Source organism: Alosa alosa, chromosome 14 (assembly GCF_017589495.1).
Source record: "Alosa alosa isolate M-15738 ecotype Scorff River chromosome 14, AALO_Geno_1.1, whole genome shotgun sequence".
In the NCBI taxonomy this organism is placed as follows: Eukaryota; Metazoa; Chordata; class Actinopteri; order Clupeiformes; family Clupeidae; genus Alosa; species Alosa alosa.
The window spans coordinates 33,731,410-33,751,905 of record NC_063202.1 but is presented as its reverse complement, the minus strand read 5'-3'; the positions used below and the strand labels follow the sequence as shown (position 1 = coordinate 33,751,905).

The window sequence follows — 20,496 nt, the reverse complement described above, 5'->3', positions numbered from 1 at the left end:
GACAACATTTAAGCCCATTGCTCCAAAGCCTAATTAATCCGACCATTGCATTTTTGACAAGTGTCGGGAATAGGCTTGGGTAGACTTAAAAGCCTAGCCAAAATTCCGTCTGTGCACACAAGGCTTAAAGCAACACCAAAGAGTTTTTTGCGCCTTAAAATAATGTTTCCAAAATCGTTTCAGTGGTTCATCAACTCGTAACAGGGTGAACGGCACTTCTGCATTCGCTTTGCGTCCCTCTATCGGCTATAACCGCATATAGCACTGTCATGATGCCAACTTACAATTGTTTATTTTTATGACTGCGTCAGCAAGCTCGCTTTTAACTTAAGTTGCTAATAGGCCTAAACTGCTCGCTGGTTTGTTGAGAGACCACACCTTTCCATTAATATTATTTGCATAGTTACTTAAAGGGCAATCCATGTCAAAAGAAAATGCGCATCTGCGTGCGTTCCACTGTTGCGTTCGTCGTCAGGGCATCATTACTGCGAATTTGGGAACAGACCATTTCTATTTCTATTCCATATCCGAACCCACAACATAGCGTACCCAAACTTCAACCTCAACTGCTGCCTATATGGACGGGAATCCCAATGTCGCGTAGCCTACACAGTAGTCCTAGCCTACATGCATGTACAGAAAAATAACATATCTACATATAAGCAGCTTGAAAAATTCCAGTACAAGCACACCTATGTTAAATAAATTTATTACACGGCTCTTCACAATGCTAGTAGAATGCTCCATCGACTTGAATGGGATTTCCCAAAGTTCTACGGTAAGATATATAGGCGGGTCAATATATGGAGAAAAAAACACCTAACCTCAAAAAAATTGATACAAAAGGTTTTTCAACTGATTATGATACCTTTAGATGTACTTAATAACATTTTAAAAATCTAGTAAAATCTGACCCCAGTAAAGGGGTCATTTTCAAGAAGGCGTCCAAGAAGGCCACCAGAAGCTAATTTGGGATATCTGAAGCATTAATCAGCCTAGGAAAGTGTTTTTCGTGTTTAATCAGATTTAGAGGTCACTGATTCATATATGTCACACTAAAGTATCAGTTCATAATTTTCAAAGACTTATAATTTTCAAGATGGCGTCCAAGATGGCCACCAGAAGCTAATTTTGGCTATATCTGACGCATTATTCAGCCTAGGAAAATGTTTTTCGTGTTTAATCAGATTTAGAGGTCACTGATTCATATACGTCAGACTAAAGTATCAGTTCATCATTTTCAAAGACTTGTCATTTTCAAGATGGCATCCAAGATGGCCACCAGAAGCTAATTTTGGCTATGAAGCATTATTCAGCCTAGGAAAGTGTTTTTCGTGTTTAATCAGATTTAGCGGTCACTGAATCATATATGTCACACTAAAGTATCAGATCATCATTTTCAAAGACTTAGAATTTTCAAGATGGCGTCCAAGATGGCCACCGGAAGCTAATTTTGGCTATATCTGATGCATTATTCAGCCTAGGAAAGTGTTTGTCGTGTTTAATCAGATTTAAAGGTCACTGATTCATATATGTCAGACTAAAGTATCAGTTCATCATTTTCAAAGACTTGTCATTTTCAAGATGGCGTCCAAGATGGCCACCAGAGGCTAATTTTGGCTATATCTGAAGCATTATTCAGCCTAGGAAAGTGTTTTTCATGTTTTATCAGATTAAGAGGTCACAGATGACTCTTCATCTCCACCTTTTTTAGTGTTCTTATAGTAGGACCTGAGGATGCATGATGTTTTCTCTCTCAGTGTCACCATGCCTTCAAAACCTTTCCCTTCTGTGAAACATATGTCATTCCCTGCATCTCCCTCAGTTTAGCTTTCAGATACTGATTACAGAATGGAATGGAATCAACCTCAATCAAATACTCTTTCATGTTAGATCCAAGTACAGAGACAGTCAACTGTTCTTAATTGTGTGCATTTCTGCAAGACACTCCGCTGTTCGTGTAGAAGATATGGATTACCTTGCACTGCTGCCTGTGGAACGTGTCAAAATGAACAATGTGATAATCCACACAAGTTCCTTTCAGAGGAGTCAGAGGATGATGATGAATAATGATATAATAATTATTTCTGATCTACTTATGCATATAGTTTAAGATTCAGTTTAATTAGCTCCCCCCTAATGATAGATGCCAACAATTATTGATCTACACAAATATACAATGCATGCCTATACAGTACATGGGTCATGGTTCATTAAAGGCATAAAACAGCCACATACTCGCAAACTCTACTCTACATATTGTAGAAGCATATACCCTGTTCATGAAATATAACATTAATCAACAAAATAACATTTCCATCTTCTTCCTATTCATTCATATTCTGTATAGGCAAATATAGTGTAAAGCCGATACATTTTGGCATATACAGTCCAGGGAAAACAAATGAAACACCCTAAAATGCATATTTTCTTAAAGCATATAATCTGTAGGTAAGATATAGCACCATTTAAAACATGTCTCATCTTCCTCCATGCCATGAACAATGCATTGCCCTCTATTCTGTACAGGCGAACGACGAGAAACGATCTACATAGCGCACCAGACCGCGATGTCTTCAAGGGTTGAATGAAGGGAGTTTGCAAAAATTAGTGTATTTTTCAAGTCAATAAACATTCTTAATTTTCGAATGTCTTTGTCAGGGAACATCTGACTTTTAAAAACCATAGGCCTGGTAGTCGCCAGACAAGGAGTTATAAGTTAAAGGCAATACCATTTGTGTCACCTAATGCAGTTCAGTGAATTAGCAAGATACCATCAGAAGGCAACAATCATAAAGCACAGTCTTGTAGGCTCTCTCTCCCCAAGCATAAAGCTGTCTGGGTGTTGTAGGCTAGATTTGCGTGAGTTCTTTCTATCTGCTTACTTTTGTGAGTTGCGACCACCTAGGCTATGTTATAGACGTTCTATGAGGTACCAGTGTTTAGCTGTGTCACAAAACAATAAGCTTTGTCAGACTACTTTTAAAATGATATTCAGGGCTATATACATTTTAAACATTCGGGCTGAAGACCCGACAAAGCCTTGCGTTAATTCTTCAGGTGGGAAGTGTCAGGAATTTTCATACACGAGAGACGCTCTCATTGGTGGTTAGTATATGAAGTAGGGAATTGACAGCAACATATCCAATCACATTATGAGAGATGCTGAATTTAACATAAACTGCGATGTTTGATTTTAAATGAATGTAAATTTAGCCGGACTGTAAGCTGTCACACGGGTGCTCAATGTTTTCAGTGGGTGCCAGAGAGACGGAGCATCCACGGTATCGGGCGCCTATGACAAGCGTATCTCAGCGGTTGCATCCATTACAAACAAACATGCAATGTGAACGTCTGGGATTGGGAAGAGCACTAAATGCTCTACTGAATAAGCACGAAGTCAAACCTTTAAATGAAAAACACTCTTTAATAATCAAAAAATAAAACGCTAATGAAGTAAACTTGTGACCATCAAAATCGCTTATTGCCTGTAACTCCGTGATAACAGGACGTAACAGGAAGGCATTTGGCTGAGCAACGGAGGTTAATATGCTCTATATTTTGTCCAAATGATGTCTGTCTATCATCGTTGCACTTTCGGAGAAAACCAGAATGTTTAATTTGTCCCATGTTTCTTCTCACGGGCTGCAAACGGGATTCACTCGCAGTTAACCAAATATTTATTTATTAGGGCAGGGTAGGCATATTTCTGGCTATTAAATTATTTCTAAACCAGTCTGCTAAAGTTTGTAGTGAAGTCTGTGTAGGGTTTTCCAGGCTCCATTTCTTTTTACGAGACACCCTGCTCACTTGAGCCATCTACCGGTTGTTTGGGTTGTTGCAGCGTCACACTGGGAAAATACAAATTAAAGTCGCGTGATACCTCGTGATCCCACGCGCGGACCGCGAGTGAAGCTGGCCAAGTCGAAGCACTGCCCACTGTATATTGACGTTGAACCCTATATTGACCTGCCTAATATTCATGTAATTACCGCTGCAAACATATAATTATCGCTGTCAATGGCAACGGGTTTTGCGCTTACGATATGTCTTTCATATCATTCCGCAAGTAGTGCCGTTCACTTATCCTAACGGAAAAGTTTAATGCCTTTGACGGCTCAGAGTCGTTTTAAAAACTAACGTTAAGGGTTGTTTTAGGACATGTTTGAGTAGCCTACTACAGTATGCCTGTTGGCAACCACTCTGAGTAGTCAAAGGCGATTCAAAACGAGCCAGAAAGGTCGAGACAGGACCAATCGTCAAAATTTCGGTGTCCACCACTCTAGTTCATCCAAAACAAACCAGAAAAGGGACTCAAAGTGCTAAATACCGGAATTTTCCTTTAAATCAGCAGAATCTACTCTGGAGACTATACTTTTTCATTTGTCTCACTTAGATTAGTTTTGTACTGCACATACACACACACTCAAGTCAGAGTCCAGTCTCTAGTCCCTAGTGTTCAAGTCTGAGACCATTTTTAAAAAATCCAAGTCAAGTCCGTGTCAAGTCCTTACTGATCCCAAGTTGAGTCCAAGTCGAGTCCATCACAAAAAAGCTTTAAGCTGATACATTATGCAAAATACATTATGCAATCACACACAACCCCACAACCCACTCTCCATTTCACCCATAAGCGTACAGTGTATCACTGTAGCTACCTGGCAGCTCTGTTGGCTGCAGCAACTTGAGCTAGGTAGAACAGATTGCTTTCATTTGTTTTCGCACCAACAGTACTTGGTCACCTGAAGTATGTAAGAATGTAACCCATTCTAAGGTAGAAGGCATGAAAAGAGGATTCAATCAGTTTGGAACAGCACTTGTTGCCTCGCTCCCCTGTTAGATATCTTAAAATGCAGCAGTTTTTCCTATCTGGAACAGGGCATTGTGTGAGAGCAGTAGCAATATCTTAAAAGCGGTGGTCACAGTCTGAGCAATGTGCACAGATGACATGGTCATCGCCTGACAGGTTGACTGTTAAGTAATTACCAGTTAGTAGTCTGAAAATGTCTGCATATGGTCTCGTGGTGCTTGGCCTATATCTGTCATCATAACACTACTACAAGGTATTTATGCTTAGTGGCTGTAAAGCTTTTTGCCAACCCCCTTGGACTATGATGGTAGCCTTTTGAGACTGCAAACTTTGTGCCATTGTTGGCTTTGGGCTGATAACTCAAAGAATTAATAAGCAGGGCGGAAATCTAATTTTCTCCTTTTTTATCTCTTACCTCCAGTATTAGGGCGATAAACAGGTTAACCCACATTACAGAGGAGATCAACCACCAAGAGACAAAATAAACCTTTGACCATCTGAAAAGAAGAGATAAGACACATGCAGCTATTATATACAAAGTGGATGTTTGGACTTAATATGTTGGGAAAGTACAGTAACTGTTGGCTTACTCTGTGGTATATCGAGTGTAGGCATCTGTGAACACGTGCCAGTTATTCACTACCATGATATTGTACAGCAGGACCAGAGACGACTGACAAAAATTAAAACAAAACCTTTTGGTCAGATACATTTTGTGTTATAATAGCAGTAGGTCATATCTGACAGTTGACAGATGTCTGGATTTTAGGGAAATGCACTTACCAAACGTATACCAAAAAAGTAATTGTAGTAGCTGAGCAAAACTCAAAGAACTTACTGCAAAGTCATCAAAGTTGTTGGGCCAGTATTCCAGTTGTTCATATGTACCACATTCCATGCTGTAGTTTGCTGACACGATTTCCATGGTTGAATTGAAGATGCTAGAATGAAAGCATAATATCATCCCTTGCTCAAAACAAATGTTGACAGGTTTGTAAACAGTTTTAATCCCTAAGGTCATGAGGTAAATGATAATGGGGTATTTTGTGATGACTTAATGGGACTGTAGTAGTGTGGTAGCCAGCATGAAAAATCCGAATGCTTAATGATGAATCTTGGTGTGTCGCTAAGGCATACTGTCGGGCCATTGTCATTGGGATCGGGGTAGTTTATTGAAAGGGGGGCTGGGAGTGACATAAGGGGTGCTTAAGTTGTGTTTCATCATGATTGCTGTGTTGACAATATTGTGTGCTTGATAGGACACCAGTAGTCTGTATTTGCTTGTGGGAGTGGATTTTGTGCTTGATGCCATTCACTTGTGTGATTACTATGTGCACTTGAAGTAATTGATTGCCCTATTGTCCTGACGCCCACTACAATGGTCTAGCCTATCCTATGTGAGAATCCCTTCAGTCTCAGCTGAACTGCATTGCCTGTCTCAGACCCTACCTCCCTGGACTAATTGAATAGACTATTTAAGACTGATGATATGAGGGTAAGGGAGTTCGGCGTGGAAGCATCGTTTGCAGCCCCGGGTCCCACGTCTGCAGAACAGAGGAGGAATTTACGCCAACTGGCCGATCCAGAGACGAACGCGCCGCCGGGGGTACAGCCTGACTGAATCGGATACGACGCGCGCTATCCTCCTTCTAAAGGAACGTGAGAATACCTGTATGTGTGTGTATACGTGTGTGCTTATCCCGAGCTGATGGTGATGCTTCTGATCGCCTCGTTGCCTGCTTCTCTACCCTTCAGCTGCAGCTGGATTCCCCCTTCCGCTTCGGGGCCGATCGCGAGTGAGCCCAGGTCTGGATGGAACGATTGAATACAGTTCAACGCTCTCTAAGTATAAACCTAAGGAACGTGAGCATTTGGGCCACATGTGTGGGAAGCATATTCTTGTCTTTTGTGTGCTCTGATCGCTGATTGTCTGCCTCTCTATTCCTCAGTCATCTCGCCCACTCGACGCGGCTTACTTCCGGTTTATTTGGGAGAGCGACAACAAAGGCGCGTTCGGGTGCCTCTGGAGCTGCGTCTTTGCGCCTTTGGCCGCGTTCCCTATCATCTGGACTGTTGCCCTACTGCATCTACGAACTATACAACGTGGTCTGATTGGACTTTTAATGGACTGTTTAAACGTGATGTTTTATTGTAGTTTTAAACTTAATCTGTGCAAATTTTGATAAAAATAAAAGGTAATTTATTAAAATTAGTGACTGGTTGTTCTGTGTCCCTGGCATCCGAACCAAGGGGAAAATAGGTGTGCAAGGGTGGGGGCTCATTGCACTGGTTGTGCTACCCTTGACAATACCTCTCAACCCTCATGTATTTTAACTCATTGAATGCCAAGCTGTTTTCGGGAGCTTTGTCCTAGAGTGCCAGCAATCTAGACCATTGTTGATTTTTGTACAGCCACAGCATATTCTGTGTTATAGCTATGAACACATACAATGGCTCGATTAAAAGGTGAGACTTTAAGCTCTCGGTGGGTGCAAACCGTGTATTTCTACATGCCTCTGTTCCTGAGAAATCCCAAGCTAAACAGTGGCTAGTTTTCATCAAAATCGCCTTTTTTTTTTTTTTTTTCTCTAGAAATGGAGATATAACGTCTTTCATGAAATATGAAGTGTTGCCTGTTACTTGTGTAAACTTTCCGGGAAGTGATCAGCGAGACCTGGCGAGACTGCCACCTAGTGATAGACCCACGAAAATGGCCTGGTTTTGACCTGGCGTGCATGTGTCACTGATTCAATTCCAAAGCGGCAACGAAGTTATGATAAAATGTCCAGATTATGCGTTTTCATGAGTTTTCGATCGTCATATATTTCATTTCTATTCATCACAGAGTTCCCAAAATCACATGTAAGGTGTGTTGGAGTGTCTAGTTTCGAATAAAAAAGCTGAAAACCTAATATTACGTTTTTGGCACTCAACGCATGGGAAGGAAAAACGTAATATTGGGTTTTTGGCACTCAAGGAGTTAACTTTTGTCCCACTGACTTTAATATTTTTCTGTAAAATATCCTGTATTTTAATACCGTAAAAACTTCAAATAATAGCCGAGTCCCAAATAGACACCTGTCTTTTTTAAACGCCTGGTGTGGCTACAGGTTTGGGTTAAAGGCCGGTCTCAAATAGAGGCCTGGTCAGTTTTTTAGTTTCAGGTTGTATTTAATCTCCTAAAACCCGTCAGATCGTCTGTTTAAAGCCCAATTCACACCAGTATAAGTATATATACTCTTTTGATCCCGTGAGGGAAATTTAGTCTCTGCATTTATCCCAATCCGTGAATTAGTGAAACACACTCAGCACACACTAATGTGAAGCTGAGGTGAAGCACACACTAACCCTGGCACAGTGAGCTGCCTGCTACAGTGGCGCTCGGGGAGCAGTGAGGGGTTAGGTGCCTTGCTGTCTAGTCACAGTTGCAAGGTTTTAGAATGTTGCATGAAGTGGCTGGTTTATAGAATGTTGCAGCTCATCTCGTTGCGAATCTTTGGTGTGAATTGGGCTTAAACTAATGTTATGATTAGATGGCATTAAAAGACTGCGGTGGGGAAAAGCTAGAGTTCCAAATTGTATAACTTTATTCAACATGAACTATGCCTATATGTCCAACTTCAAAATTGTTCAATTCATCCCTTTTGTTTAAAATTTGGGGATAGGCCGATGGTAAGCTTGCTGGCAACAAAACAAAAGGTTCGCAAAGTAGGCTATGATTGGAAATGTAAGCTGACTGTTGTCAAATTTGGCAAATAAAATACGGGAGAAATTATATGGTTCATGCTCTCTCATGCTGTTTCATTCGTGCCGAAAAGGACGGAGAATGAAACATTACGGACGTTCCACTTGTGCATAAATAATTTCTGAACAGTTTTGGTCAGGGCTGATAATGCAACCGTATTTGACAAAGGACCGATATAGGCTAGGCTGCTAGTGACAAATTATGAGCTTTCAGTGTGATACGATCTCGAACACTAAATGAATGATGATCCGTAATTGGCATCAGATAGCCTAGTCATATGGGTAGACATTCAGTGTGTTTGAAATAATTGATTTGATAATATTTTCCATCTTTGCAGAGGAAAAGTTTTGTGTAAAGGGAATTAAAGGCCTGTCTCATATAGACGCCTGTCTCTTATATTAGCCGGTGCAGTTTGGCGATTTGGGAAAATAAAAGCCTGGGCTATTATTTTGAGTTTTACGGTACTCTCATAACATTAGTCCTACCACTGAACCTGTCAGTCTCTGTACTGTTGTCTTGTTGCTACCTCCTTGCGCCTCCAGCGAAACAGATGTTTTCAAATTGTTTTGCTTGCTTGAAGGCAACCTTAGAGTTATATTAGCCTATTTAAGATAACGCTGTGGTTGTTGTGAGAGCATGGTTTTAATAGCAATCTGTAAGCAAAGTCATGTTAGACCTAGCTCATCACACCACTGTGTGTGGCTGTGCAGTCACGAGTCCCTGGGGGCACTAGTATTGAGTGTTAGTGTGGAGGAGGTGACATTACCAATCTGGACTCCCTGTGGTCTACCTGTGAAAAAGTCCGGAACTGATTTTTAGGTCACAAATTCTCATGACAAGGCTGGATAATATCAATGGTGTTAATGAGCTGTAGTGAACAGCATGCACACATAGACATTTTTCTGGTCCAGATTGGAAAACACAGTGTGCAGTTGGAATGCTATTACATCATCTGTGGACCTATTTAACCTGCAAGCACTAGAGTGGGTCAAATGAGTTGAGTAGCCCCGGGAATGTGGACCCGCGAGTTACTGGGCAGGCATGGTATGTGATGGGGATGCACGATTCTGGATAAAATGATAATCAGAATTTTTTGCTTAGAATTGAGATCAAAATTCTCTCACAATGTTATATTAGGGATTCAAGATTGCAAAATTCTGGGGAAATAACGATGTTTGACCAATAACTGATTTCAATATCTTCTATTTTGGGGCAGTCGTGGCCCACTGGTTAGCACTCCGGACCTGTAACCGGAGGGTTCCCGGTTCAAACCCCGACCAGTGGGAACAGCTGAAGTGCCCTTGAGCAAGGCACCTAACCCCTCACTGCTCCCCGATTGTAGCTGTTGTAGCAGGCAGCTCACTGCGCCAGGATTAGTGTGTGCTTCACCTCACTGTGTGTTCACTGTGTGCTGAGTGTGTTTCACTAATTCACGGATTGGGATAAATGCAGAGACCAAATTTCCCTCACGGGATCAAAAGAGTATATATACTTATACTTATATTTGTTTGTTTACTTGGTTTTTATAGTTAATTATACCAGTGGCAGGTAAACAAAAATATTAATTAAAAAAAGAACATAACCATTTGTCTACCCATAACATTTACTGATGTGACATAACACATAATGATTAGTAAATGTCAATACCAGTAAAAGTCCTATTTTTGTGCCTGTTTGGGTCCAATCCCTAATAATCACACTCATTTTACCTGATAGCATACAGAAGGAAATACAAGATGATGCCACTGGATATCTATAAGTACATAAACTTGGTGAAAAGAATGGGAATGCTCTTGCTTATGCAACAGCTTCACGAATCTGATACTGATCATAAAACAATATTTTTTCTCTGCATTTTCTATGCAAGATCATGACAGCGGTAGGTATACCTCTGTATGAGCCAAATCTGACATTTGAATTGATAGCAACTAGTGCTATGTTGACATGAGCAACATGAGCAAAAGGGGAAGCTTTTGGGAGAAGCCTGGGAGTTTTTTGTCTCAATTTTCTCTAAATCCTGAAATGAATTATCAGGGGAGCTACATGTAGGCTAGGGAGCATCCTGCTGCAACAACACGTTAGAAATTGAGTGCATCAGACCAGCAGCTTTTCAATAACAATGCCGCTTGTTAAACCATGCGTTGCCATGCAGAGCTAGTGAGTGGAGCAGAGCGCGAGCGAGGAGCAGATGGAATTTTGTTGGAGCGCAGAGCGCTTTTTAATTCAGAGGCCAGAGCAACCGCTCTGGGGGTCGTTTCTAGAAAAGTTAGCAACGACGTTGCTCAACCACCATGGTACGACGCAACTTGCGACCAAACAACAACACTGTTACACCTGTTTCCAGAAAGCATTGTACCTGTGTCGCAATTCGCTACCTCCGACGTTCGAACACCGTAGTTCCAACAACGTTGTTGATGATGCAGCGATACATATCATTGGTGGAAAGAGTGGCAACGTGTAATACCCCACCCCCTAGAAATGTTCTGTCACGGCCTATGTTGACATTTTTCTAATCTAAACCGAGTGATTAATGCTGGCATTGTCATTGCCATCAGCCAAAACCTAAACCTATTGCAAGTTAAAACAGTTAACTTAAGCAGACCAATATGAGTCATTATTTGTGTTAAATATCTATGTTGGAAAAAATATATAGCCTGGACAAATTTCTGGGTATCCCATAGCTTGTCAACTGTCTCGTGGCTCAACGGGAGCGCATCGGTGCACTGCGCGCTCGGCCAGAGTTCGCATCCTATCTCTTCTTTTCATCGCTGAGTAAGAGTAGGTCTACGAGACACAACAATAGGTTTTGACAATACATATTTATGTATATAGTTACTCTACATCGAGAGACCATAGGTACAATACATCAGTCAAAAACAATTGAATCTACGTGTCACACTAGTTCACCTGCAGGTAGCGAGAAGCAAGAGGACAATCTCACATCATAAGAAAATCGAACCGTTGGGATAATAAGTCATCTGCTTTAGCCACTACACCATTTAGCACTGCTGATGTAAGGGTCTGTGAAGATTATAATACTAAAAGCAAGGCAATACTTAAATTAACATAAATAGCAAGACTGACCCAAGTAGGGGAGTCAGTGTCTTAATCAAAATTAAGCTACAGGATAGATCAATCATTGAGTCACGAGATAAACATCCACTTCACAAATTTTGGTTAGGCGGTTGTGATTTTTGGTTAGGCGCTCCGGACACCAACAGGAACTACCAAGGAACGACACAAGTCGCGACTGCCTAGGGGTAGTAGTTCAAACGACCAAACTTTAAGGCCCTTGTTTTGCGATTGAGAGTTCGAACTACCCTTTCTAGAAACACCAAATCCAAGAACGATGGAGCGAACTACCAAGGTTGCGACGCAAGTTAGCAAACGATGCTTTCTAGAAACGACCCCCTGTTCCGCTCCAATTTCACTCCGATACCACTCACACCACGACTCTGAGGCATGCCCAAATCCACCCAGAATTAATTTCTTCCTAATAAAGATGATACACAACTATACCTTTCTATAAAACCTGATGAATTAACCCCGCTAACCAAACTTGACACATGTATTCAGGTTGCCTAGTAACGGGGACGCTGGCCAGATGCGCCGCTCCGTTTGGCCTATTTTTGTTTGATTATTTTCTAATATTTACATAACTTGATTTACATATTTTTTTGATTTGTATATTTTATTCGTTAACATATTGACTCGTTCGTAGTTTTTGATGTTTTTGTTGCGTTTTTTTCCCTTTCCGTGGTGTTTTTTTGTCTGTTTTTGCCTAAGAGACGGCATTCCATTGAAAGACCGTTATCTCCGTAACATTTGCTATCCAACTCATCAGCATACGGACTCAGTGGCTGTTTCAGTCGGTTGACTGTCAGTTGGGAGTAAGACTCCGTCTTCATTCAATCTATGAACTTCAATGGCTGATGTAGTCGGTTGACTCACAGCTGTGACATCGGTGGCTGATCTAGTCGGTGGACTGTCAGCTGGCCTAACGCAGCTTGTGTATAGCTCTCTTTGGACTGTGTCAGTGTGAGCATGCCTTGCTGATGTTGGCCCTGCGATACACTGCCCTACAACTTTTGCAGTTGTCATCTTTCAACGCGGCTATCAGCGAAAATGAGCTACGGGGATATTATGCAGGAAACACTACATCCATCGAGGATCCGGTCGCACTGTCATCAAGCGGAAAACAGAGGATGGTATCCTCCTGTATCCCTGTGTCCCTTCACTCAGGTACAACTCCTCAACTCATCTTCCTGGTGCCTGCCAACAGCGATGGTCTGATGAGCGCGACTCACCAGAGCGTAGGCCAACTGGCTCTGTCGTGTCAACTACAAGTCATCTCATCTACATCTAAGTTCTGCCCCAGCGATTACACAGCGGAGTGCAAAGAAAAAGGAATCATCTGCGAAAATGGACATAAACAACAAAAAGGCACTTTTAAACATGCCAACTGACAGCGCACAAACTCTTGCTGGTGAGCGCTCATCTGATATTGGAGATCGTCTTTTGGGTATGCCTATATCGGACTTGTCACGACATTTTAAAACACGTAAAGGCCTTGGTTTTGTTCACATAAATGCTAGGAGCCTTTTGCCAAAGATGGACATTTTAAAGTTGTGGGTTAATGACTCCAACCCTGACGTCATTGTCATTTCAGAAACTTGGTTGAATACCAATGTTACTGACTCAGATATTTCCCTTTTTGGTTACAATATTTGCAGAGCTGATAGAGTTAAACGGGGTGGTGGTGTAGCTATTTATGTTGGAAACAGTTTGAGCTTCTCTATACGTGTATCCACCTCTGTCCCGGGTCAGTTTGATTTATTAGCCATTAACGTAAAACTCGGTGGTTGTTCTCTGGTTATTGTGGGTGTTTACCGTCCACCATCTGCCAATCCTGATGCTCTACATAGTCTCTCAGAGCAATTTACTTCTCTAGTTAATTCTGAAGCTGTCATTTTAGGGGACCTTAACCTAGATTGGATGTCTCCAGCAGCTGATGACTTAAAACATGTGTGTAATGAGTTAAATCTTACCCAAATAGTCACAGGACCCACACGACCTAATAAGAAAATTCCCAGTCGTTCATCCCTGTTAGAGCTCATTCTTACAAATAAGCCTCATAATTATATGCATAGCTGTGTATTCCCAATGGATTTCAGTGATCATTATCCCGTGGGCTGCATTAGAGATGGCAGAAGACAAAGGTCAGGGCCTTTGTATATAAATAAGAGATCTTTTAAAAAATTTGATGAGCAGGCATTTTTACAAGATCTACATGCCAGTGACCTTACTTCTTTAAATCTTATTCCAGATGCTGAACTTGCACTGGAATACTTCCAAACTATTTTTAACACCTTAGCAGATAAACATGCCCCTTTTAAGAGATTTAGGATAAAAAATAGATGTAACCCTTGGTTTAGTCATGATCTAGGTGAGATTATTTCCCAAAGAAACAAAGCTTGGGCATTGGCAAGATCCACTGGTAGTGATGGAGATTGGCAAACATTCAGACATCTTAGAAATACATGTACTTACCTTGTGAAAAGGGCTAAATGTACCTATTATTTGAACAATCTGTCTGACTGTGGTAGCAATCCAGCGAAATACTGGAAAGTGATTAAGTCACTTATAAAGGTGTTTCTTCTACCACTATTCTAAAGTGGTAAATGAGAAAATGGAGATTTGTAATGCTTTTAATGATCACTTTATCAAATGTGGTACTCTATTTGATCAATTGAATAATGTGGATATGTCACCAGAGACACAAGTCCATTTCAGTGTCACTAGGCCTGAAGAAGAGAGGTTTTTATTTTCAAATAGGCCTAATGACCCTTCCTTCTCATTTAGACCAGTAAACCAATCTGAGGTTCTCTACTGTCTAATTCCAAGTGTATGAAAAGCTCTCTGGGTGCAGATCAGTTAGACCCACATCTCTTAAAGATTGCAGCCCCTGTCATTGCTGAACCTTTAACTCACATTTTTAATTTAACATTCTGCTCTGGTTCTATTCCAGAAGTCTGGAAATCAGCCCTAGTGACCCCTCTACATAAAGGAGGAGACCCAAGTGATTTGAATAACTATAGGCCAATCTCCAAGCTTCCATGTTTAGCTAATATGTTAGAATCCTTTGTAAATGAACAGTTTCGTTCCTTTTTGTCATCATATTCTACAGTGGGCAGTGCTTCGACTTGGCCAGCTTCACTCACGGTCCGCTCGTGGGATCACGCGGTATCACGCGACTTTAATTTGTATTTTTCCAGTGAGACGCTGCAACAACCCAAACAACCGGTAGATGGCTCAAGTGAGCAGGGTGTCTCGTAAAAAGAAATGGAGCCTGGAAAACCCTACACAGACTTCACTACAGACTTTAGCAGACTGGTTTAGAAATAATGTAATAGCCAGAAATATGCCTGCCCTGCCTTAATAAAGAAATATTTGGTTAACTGCGAGTGAATCCCGTTTGCAGCCGTAGAGACGCAGGACAAATGAAACATTCTGGTTTTCTCCGAGTGCAACGATGATAGACAGACATCATTTGGACAAAATATAGAGTATTAACCTCCGTTGCTCAGCCAAATGCCTTCCTGTTACGTTCTGTTATCACGGAGTTACAGGCGATAAACGATTTTCTTCATTAGGGACTGTTTGTTATTTATTTAAGGGGCTACCGGAGGAGTTTTGGGAGCATTAGTCCAAAAAGACGTGACCCTCCCTCGCCAGCAATACATTTTTCTATGACCCTCCAAAGTGATTATGAAAAATCACTGTCAACTTTTTTTCGGGTTTATCGCCTACTGTATTTTAACGTTTTCACATATTTGGCCATAAGCCGTTTATCATAGGCTATCACAAAACCAAACTACAAAGGCTAACACTTTAACAGGGGGAATTAATTGGGCATGAATCATGCTGAACGCTATTTCGCTACCTTAGAATAATAAGGTTCTATCTGCGTTTTGAGTAGGTACAACCGGGACTATTGAAACGGGGACGAATGAAACATTCCGGTTTTCTCCGAGTGCAACGATGATAGACAGTCATCATTTGGACAAAACATGGAGCATATTAACCTCCGTTGCTCAGCCAAATGCCTTCCTGTTACGTCCTGGTATCACGGAGTTAAGAGCGATAAACAATTTTTGATGGTCACAAGTTTACTTCATTAGCGGTTTATTTTTTTGGATTATTAAAGAGTGTTTTTCATTTAAAGGTTTGACTTCGTGCTTATTCAGTAGAGCATTTAGTGCTCTCCCCAATCCCAGACGTTCACATTGCATGTTTGTTTGTAATGGATGCAACCGCGAGATAGGCTATGCGTTTGACAATGAGTTGTTAACAGAACCAAGACATATAGCCCAGCAGCAATCTAGGGACTGATCATTATTTATTGAAGGGGCCACCGGAGGAATTTTGAGTGCTTCAGTTGGAAGTTGCATGACCCTCTCTTGCCTGCTAGACATTGTTCAATGACCCTCCGACAGAATTGTTAAAAAAGACATGACCCTCCCCTGCCAATTGTCTTCCGCCAGCGCCACAGCCACACACTTTGTGATAACGTTCTTAAATCAATCTTTCCCGTGAGCTTGCATGCTACAAGTCCTTCCTTTTCAAATGTGTTTAGCCTGTTTGCACAATTTCACAAATAATCATATGTGATTAATAGTATGACAAATAATCCCTCTGCACGGGGACCCGAAACAATGCATGCCAACTTTTTCCGTGTTTATCACGTATTTTAACTTTCCCAGCTGTCTTGCCGTTTTAATGTTTTCCGTAGAATATCCCATATTTTAATACTCTCATAACAGCCCTGCCATTGGGCCTGTCTCTGTGTTGCCCTGTTGCTACCCTTGCCCTTCCAACGAAACAGATGTCTTCAAATCATCGTTTTCCTTGCTTGAAGGCGAACTTAGAGTGATGTTAACCTATTTAAGTTTAACAGCGCGATTGTCGTGAAGAGCACGATTCATTAAGCGCTTGCATGTTCGGCCTTATGTCTCGTGCGCACCTGAGGCTACTCAGCTGCAAGAGAAATAATTTCCTCTGTTTGTATGTTCACTGCAAGTTGGCCTACCATAACTTACCAACTCTGCACTGTAGACTGGCTATTTATATTTTTCTGTGAAATAAGCAAATGTATTTGTTCAACTTTATGAAGCAGAATTACGCATAGGGTACTTGGAACATAATACATTTGACAAAGGACAGATGAATGTTGCTAGTGACAAAATATTAACTTTCAGTGTTTTACGATGTCTTTGTCATGGGGAAGTGTTTTTCCCCATGCATTTATTCTAGGTTACTGTCAGTGACTGCCGTGAGAGAAGCGGGTTCTGTGTTTCGTTCATGTCAGTGACTGACGCGAGAGAAGCGGGGTCTGTGTTGTGTTGTGTTGCGTTGCGTTAATTTATTTTCATTGGGCATACCGTGCGTGCGATCCCACAGCTCTTCAGTTCTGACAAAGCCAAAATTACTCCTTTTGAAACAATGAGTGCAGGAAGGGGGGGGGGTGTCCCAAGCAGCTTTCAGCCATAAGGCTACTTTGAGAACATTTCAATTCACCCGACACTAATATTCAAAATGTTGAAAACTATTTCGGCATAGCCTATAAAAAGCAGTTTAATGAAATGGAATGTTAGTTGTAAACAAGCGAGCTACTTGGTGAGGCTTGGCCTCACAGATGCTTCGTGCCTTAGATGGCAGGAAAAATCTTCACGATAGGCCTATTAACTAACCACCCGATTCCGCGTTGGCTGGGGGGGGGGGCCATCAGACAATTGTGCCCAGTTAATCCGGCCCTTCCCCAAAAATCACACCTTCCCACCTCTGACAGCTTAAAAGAAGTCAAGAGGACTCCTTACTCACAGACCTATTCACAAACCTGCGGTTTTGAAATCCTATGCAGCTACAGGAGCTTCCAATGTGAGGAAGCAATTTTGCATTGTAGGCATAACTAACATGCAATAGCGCCGCCAACAACAACCAAAACTAGGCTAATCATTGTCAACATGTAAATTAAATGTAACATTATTGTGAATCAAATTAAAATGTTCTCTTTTGCAAATGTAGGCATAGTAACAGAATCATTTAATAATGTTACAAAGATACTACATCAATCCGTATGTTTCATTGGGCTACTAGGCTATTTGTTTTGCCTTGATTCATTTAGGCTAGGCCTTTTTATTCAGGGGCCATATTCACAAAGAATTTTAAGGCTAAAAGTAGCTCCTAACTGGCGAATTTAGGAGCAACTCCTAAAAATAATGGGCATGTCACTCCTAACTTTAGGACTCCTAATTTTTTTTTCACAAAAAGTAATTCCACGAAGCATTTTAGACCTAAAAGTAGCACCTAAGTCTGGGACAGCTTAAGTCGAGAGGACTCTAACTCACTAAGACCTATTCATAAACAGCTTTTTGTGGCATTTTAACGTTCGCGATGTTTTGAAATAGCCTATGCTAACAGGAGCTTCCAATGTGAGGGAACAATTTTGCATTCATAAAAGGGATGCAATAACGCCACCAACAACAACCAAAACTACTCATTGTTAACATGTAAATGAAATGTAACGTTTCATTGTGAATCAAATTAAAATGTTCTCCTCTTTGCAAACGTAGCCTAGGGATATGACAGATTAATTTAATAATGTTGCAAAGGTAGGCTACTGCATCAATCCATAGGCCTATGTTTCATTAGGCTACAAAGCTATTTGTTTTGCCTTACTCTTTTTAGTCATTTAGGCTAGGCCTTTTTTATTCAGTTATTAATCATCTTCCGTCCTTCGCACTACTTGTGTAAGCGCCGCATTCTCCGACCTGTCACCTGTCAGTCATCATCGGAAGAGAGGTGTTTGGAATTCCCGCGTTACAATCGTCAGCCAATCAAGGTGGTCACTTCAGTCAAGCTCGTGCATGAGTAATGACGTCATCCATAGCCACGAAGACTCTGTGAAGGCTTTGTGAATAACTTTTAAGAGAAAACTCCAATCTAAAATCTTTAAGTGCGATTTAGGAGTAGCCTACTCCTAGTAGTAAGATAAAAGCCTTTGTGAATAGCCTCTGGCCCCAGTTATTCATCATCTTCGTCCTTTGTGTAAGCGCCGCATTCTGAGACCTGTCACTCATCATCGTAAGGGAGGTGTTTGGAATCATGCCCAGCGTTACAATCATCAGCCAATCAGCCAATCAAGGTGGTCCGCGTTTGCCCATTTACCCAAATTAATGATCGAATATTACTGATGATCATTTTATTTAAGAACATGCAGTGTCGTAGGGTACCAAAACATATTGCTTTCGTAAAAAAGCATCATAACGCATACATTCTGGCGGGTCTGTTATTTACTGTAGGCTCGCGCAAACCACATGCCTTTATTTTGGGCAAGCCTGCATTCATTCATTCATTCAACCTTTATTTATTCTCGGAGGGTCATTGAGGGAAACCCTCATTTTCAATGAAGCGAAATTACAGAAGCGAAGCAAAGCGCTCCACAAACAAGACAACATTCGAGGCCTTCTGTTGAAGAATTTTACATAATATTGCAACAGATTCTGTGTTCTGGACTGTAGGTAACTTGTTAAGCCAGTGGTTATCAAACTTTTATTTCATTCCCCACTTTGATCAAGGGGCATGACTGATGATAGTGGAGATAGCGTGTTATCGAGGCTTTTGCAAGTCAGCATCTTGACGGTAGTCTATTAAAAATATAAGTTTTCGATGTCCCAAGCGGAGAGCCATACTTTTGTTTTTAACGATCTCTATGCTACTCACAAAAATGTAGGCATGGGGACATGATGAAGTAGGTTATCCAACTGTCGTGTGTTAAATTATTGTGATTACGAGCCAGTGGTTTCAAACATTATCGCGTGACTTCGGACATCTAACTAAATGCAACAGGCTCATATCGTCCTCGCATTCGCAAAATGAGGACCAGTGTTTTGTCAAATTGCAAATAGCTATTCGTTTTAACTATTTTTTTTGATAATAGCCTATACAAAAAAGCACTTCATACTATCTTAATCTTGGAATATGGGGAGGGAAGTGGCGCGTCTGCAGTCAGCCAAATATGAATGTAATTCTGCGGCATAAAGCAAATGTAATTGTTTATTGTACAGAAAATTAATTTACGAAACCAAAACGTGGGTCATAGTTGTCTAAGCCTCTATTGCGTAGCCTGTTAAAAACGTCGCCAGATAGTATTAAATCGGCAACAACATTGTTTTCTGCAGAAGCCTACCCAAGGCTACAGATTAATTCTGAACAGTTATTTCTCTACTGGCTCAATTATCACACCACTGTTTTGATTTGCGTAGTTGCGTTAACCCCAACACTGACAATAATGTAGACAGCAAATTTCGATTTCGATTTTTGTGTAGTCAAGCCTTAAGCCATACCCAAGTAGCCTAAATCGAGGTAATGTTTAATTATGCATGATTTATTTTGTTATTGAATTCGTAGGCTGGGATTACTCTCGGCAACAATTATGTAAGGAACGGCAGGCAGAGCGATGTACAGTGGCAGAGCGACGCACAGTGGCTGAAAGTGGTACTAAAGCTTCACGCAGCTTCACGCCGCGTAATGCACGAATGAAGTGGTCATTTGAAAGCGATGTCCACTGTATGTTAAATCCTTATCAATCTGGTTTCAGAGCTGGCCACAGCACAATTACAGCAGCAACTGCTGTAGTAAATGATATAGCTACTGTTGTTGACAGTAAGAAACAGTGTGCAGCTTTGTTTACTGACTTGTGAAAGGCTTTTCACACTATAAATCACAGGTTACTTCTTGAAAAACTAACCTCTTTTGGTCTAGATGAAGTTTCCTTTAAATGGTTTAAAAACTACCTCTCTAATAGAACACAGTGGGTAGATGTGACAGGATCAACCTCAGAGCCATTGAGACTGAAAAATGGTGTTCCACAGGGCTCAAT

The 20,496-nt window shown here is 41.1% G+C and overlaps 1 protein-coding gene across 2 annotated transcripts in view; it reads right to left on the bottom strand.

Annotated features, from left to right (window-relative positions):
• The window catches only part of LOC125307118 (two pore channel protein 2-like), a 278,758-nt gene that overhangs the window by 17,181 nt on the left and 241,081 nt on the right, over positions 1-20,496 (bottom strand). For both annotated transcript variants that reach the window (XM_048262913.1, XM_048262914.1), the window contains exons 22-24: positions 5,649-5,751; positions 5,401-5,483; positions 5,226-5,307 (exon numbers count right to left, since the gene is read on the bottom strand). In XM_048262913.1, coding sequence (XP_048118870.1) covers positions 5,226-5,307; positions 5,401-5,483; positions 5,649-5,751 — 268 coding nt within the window. The remainder of the gene's footprint in view (positions 1-5,225; positions 5,308-5,400; positions 5,484-5,648; positions 5,752-20,496) is intronic.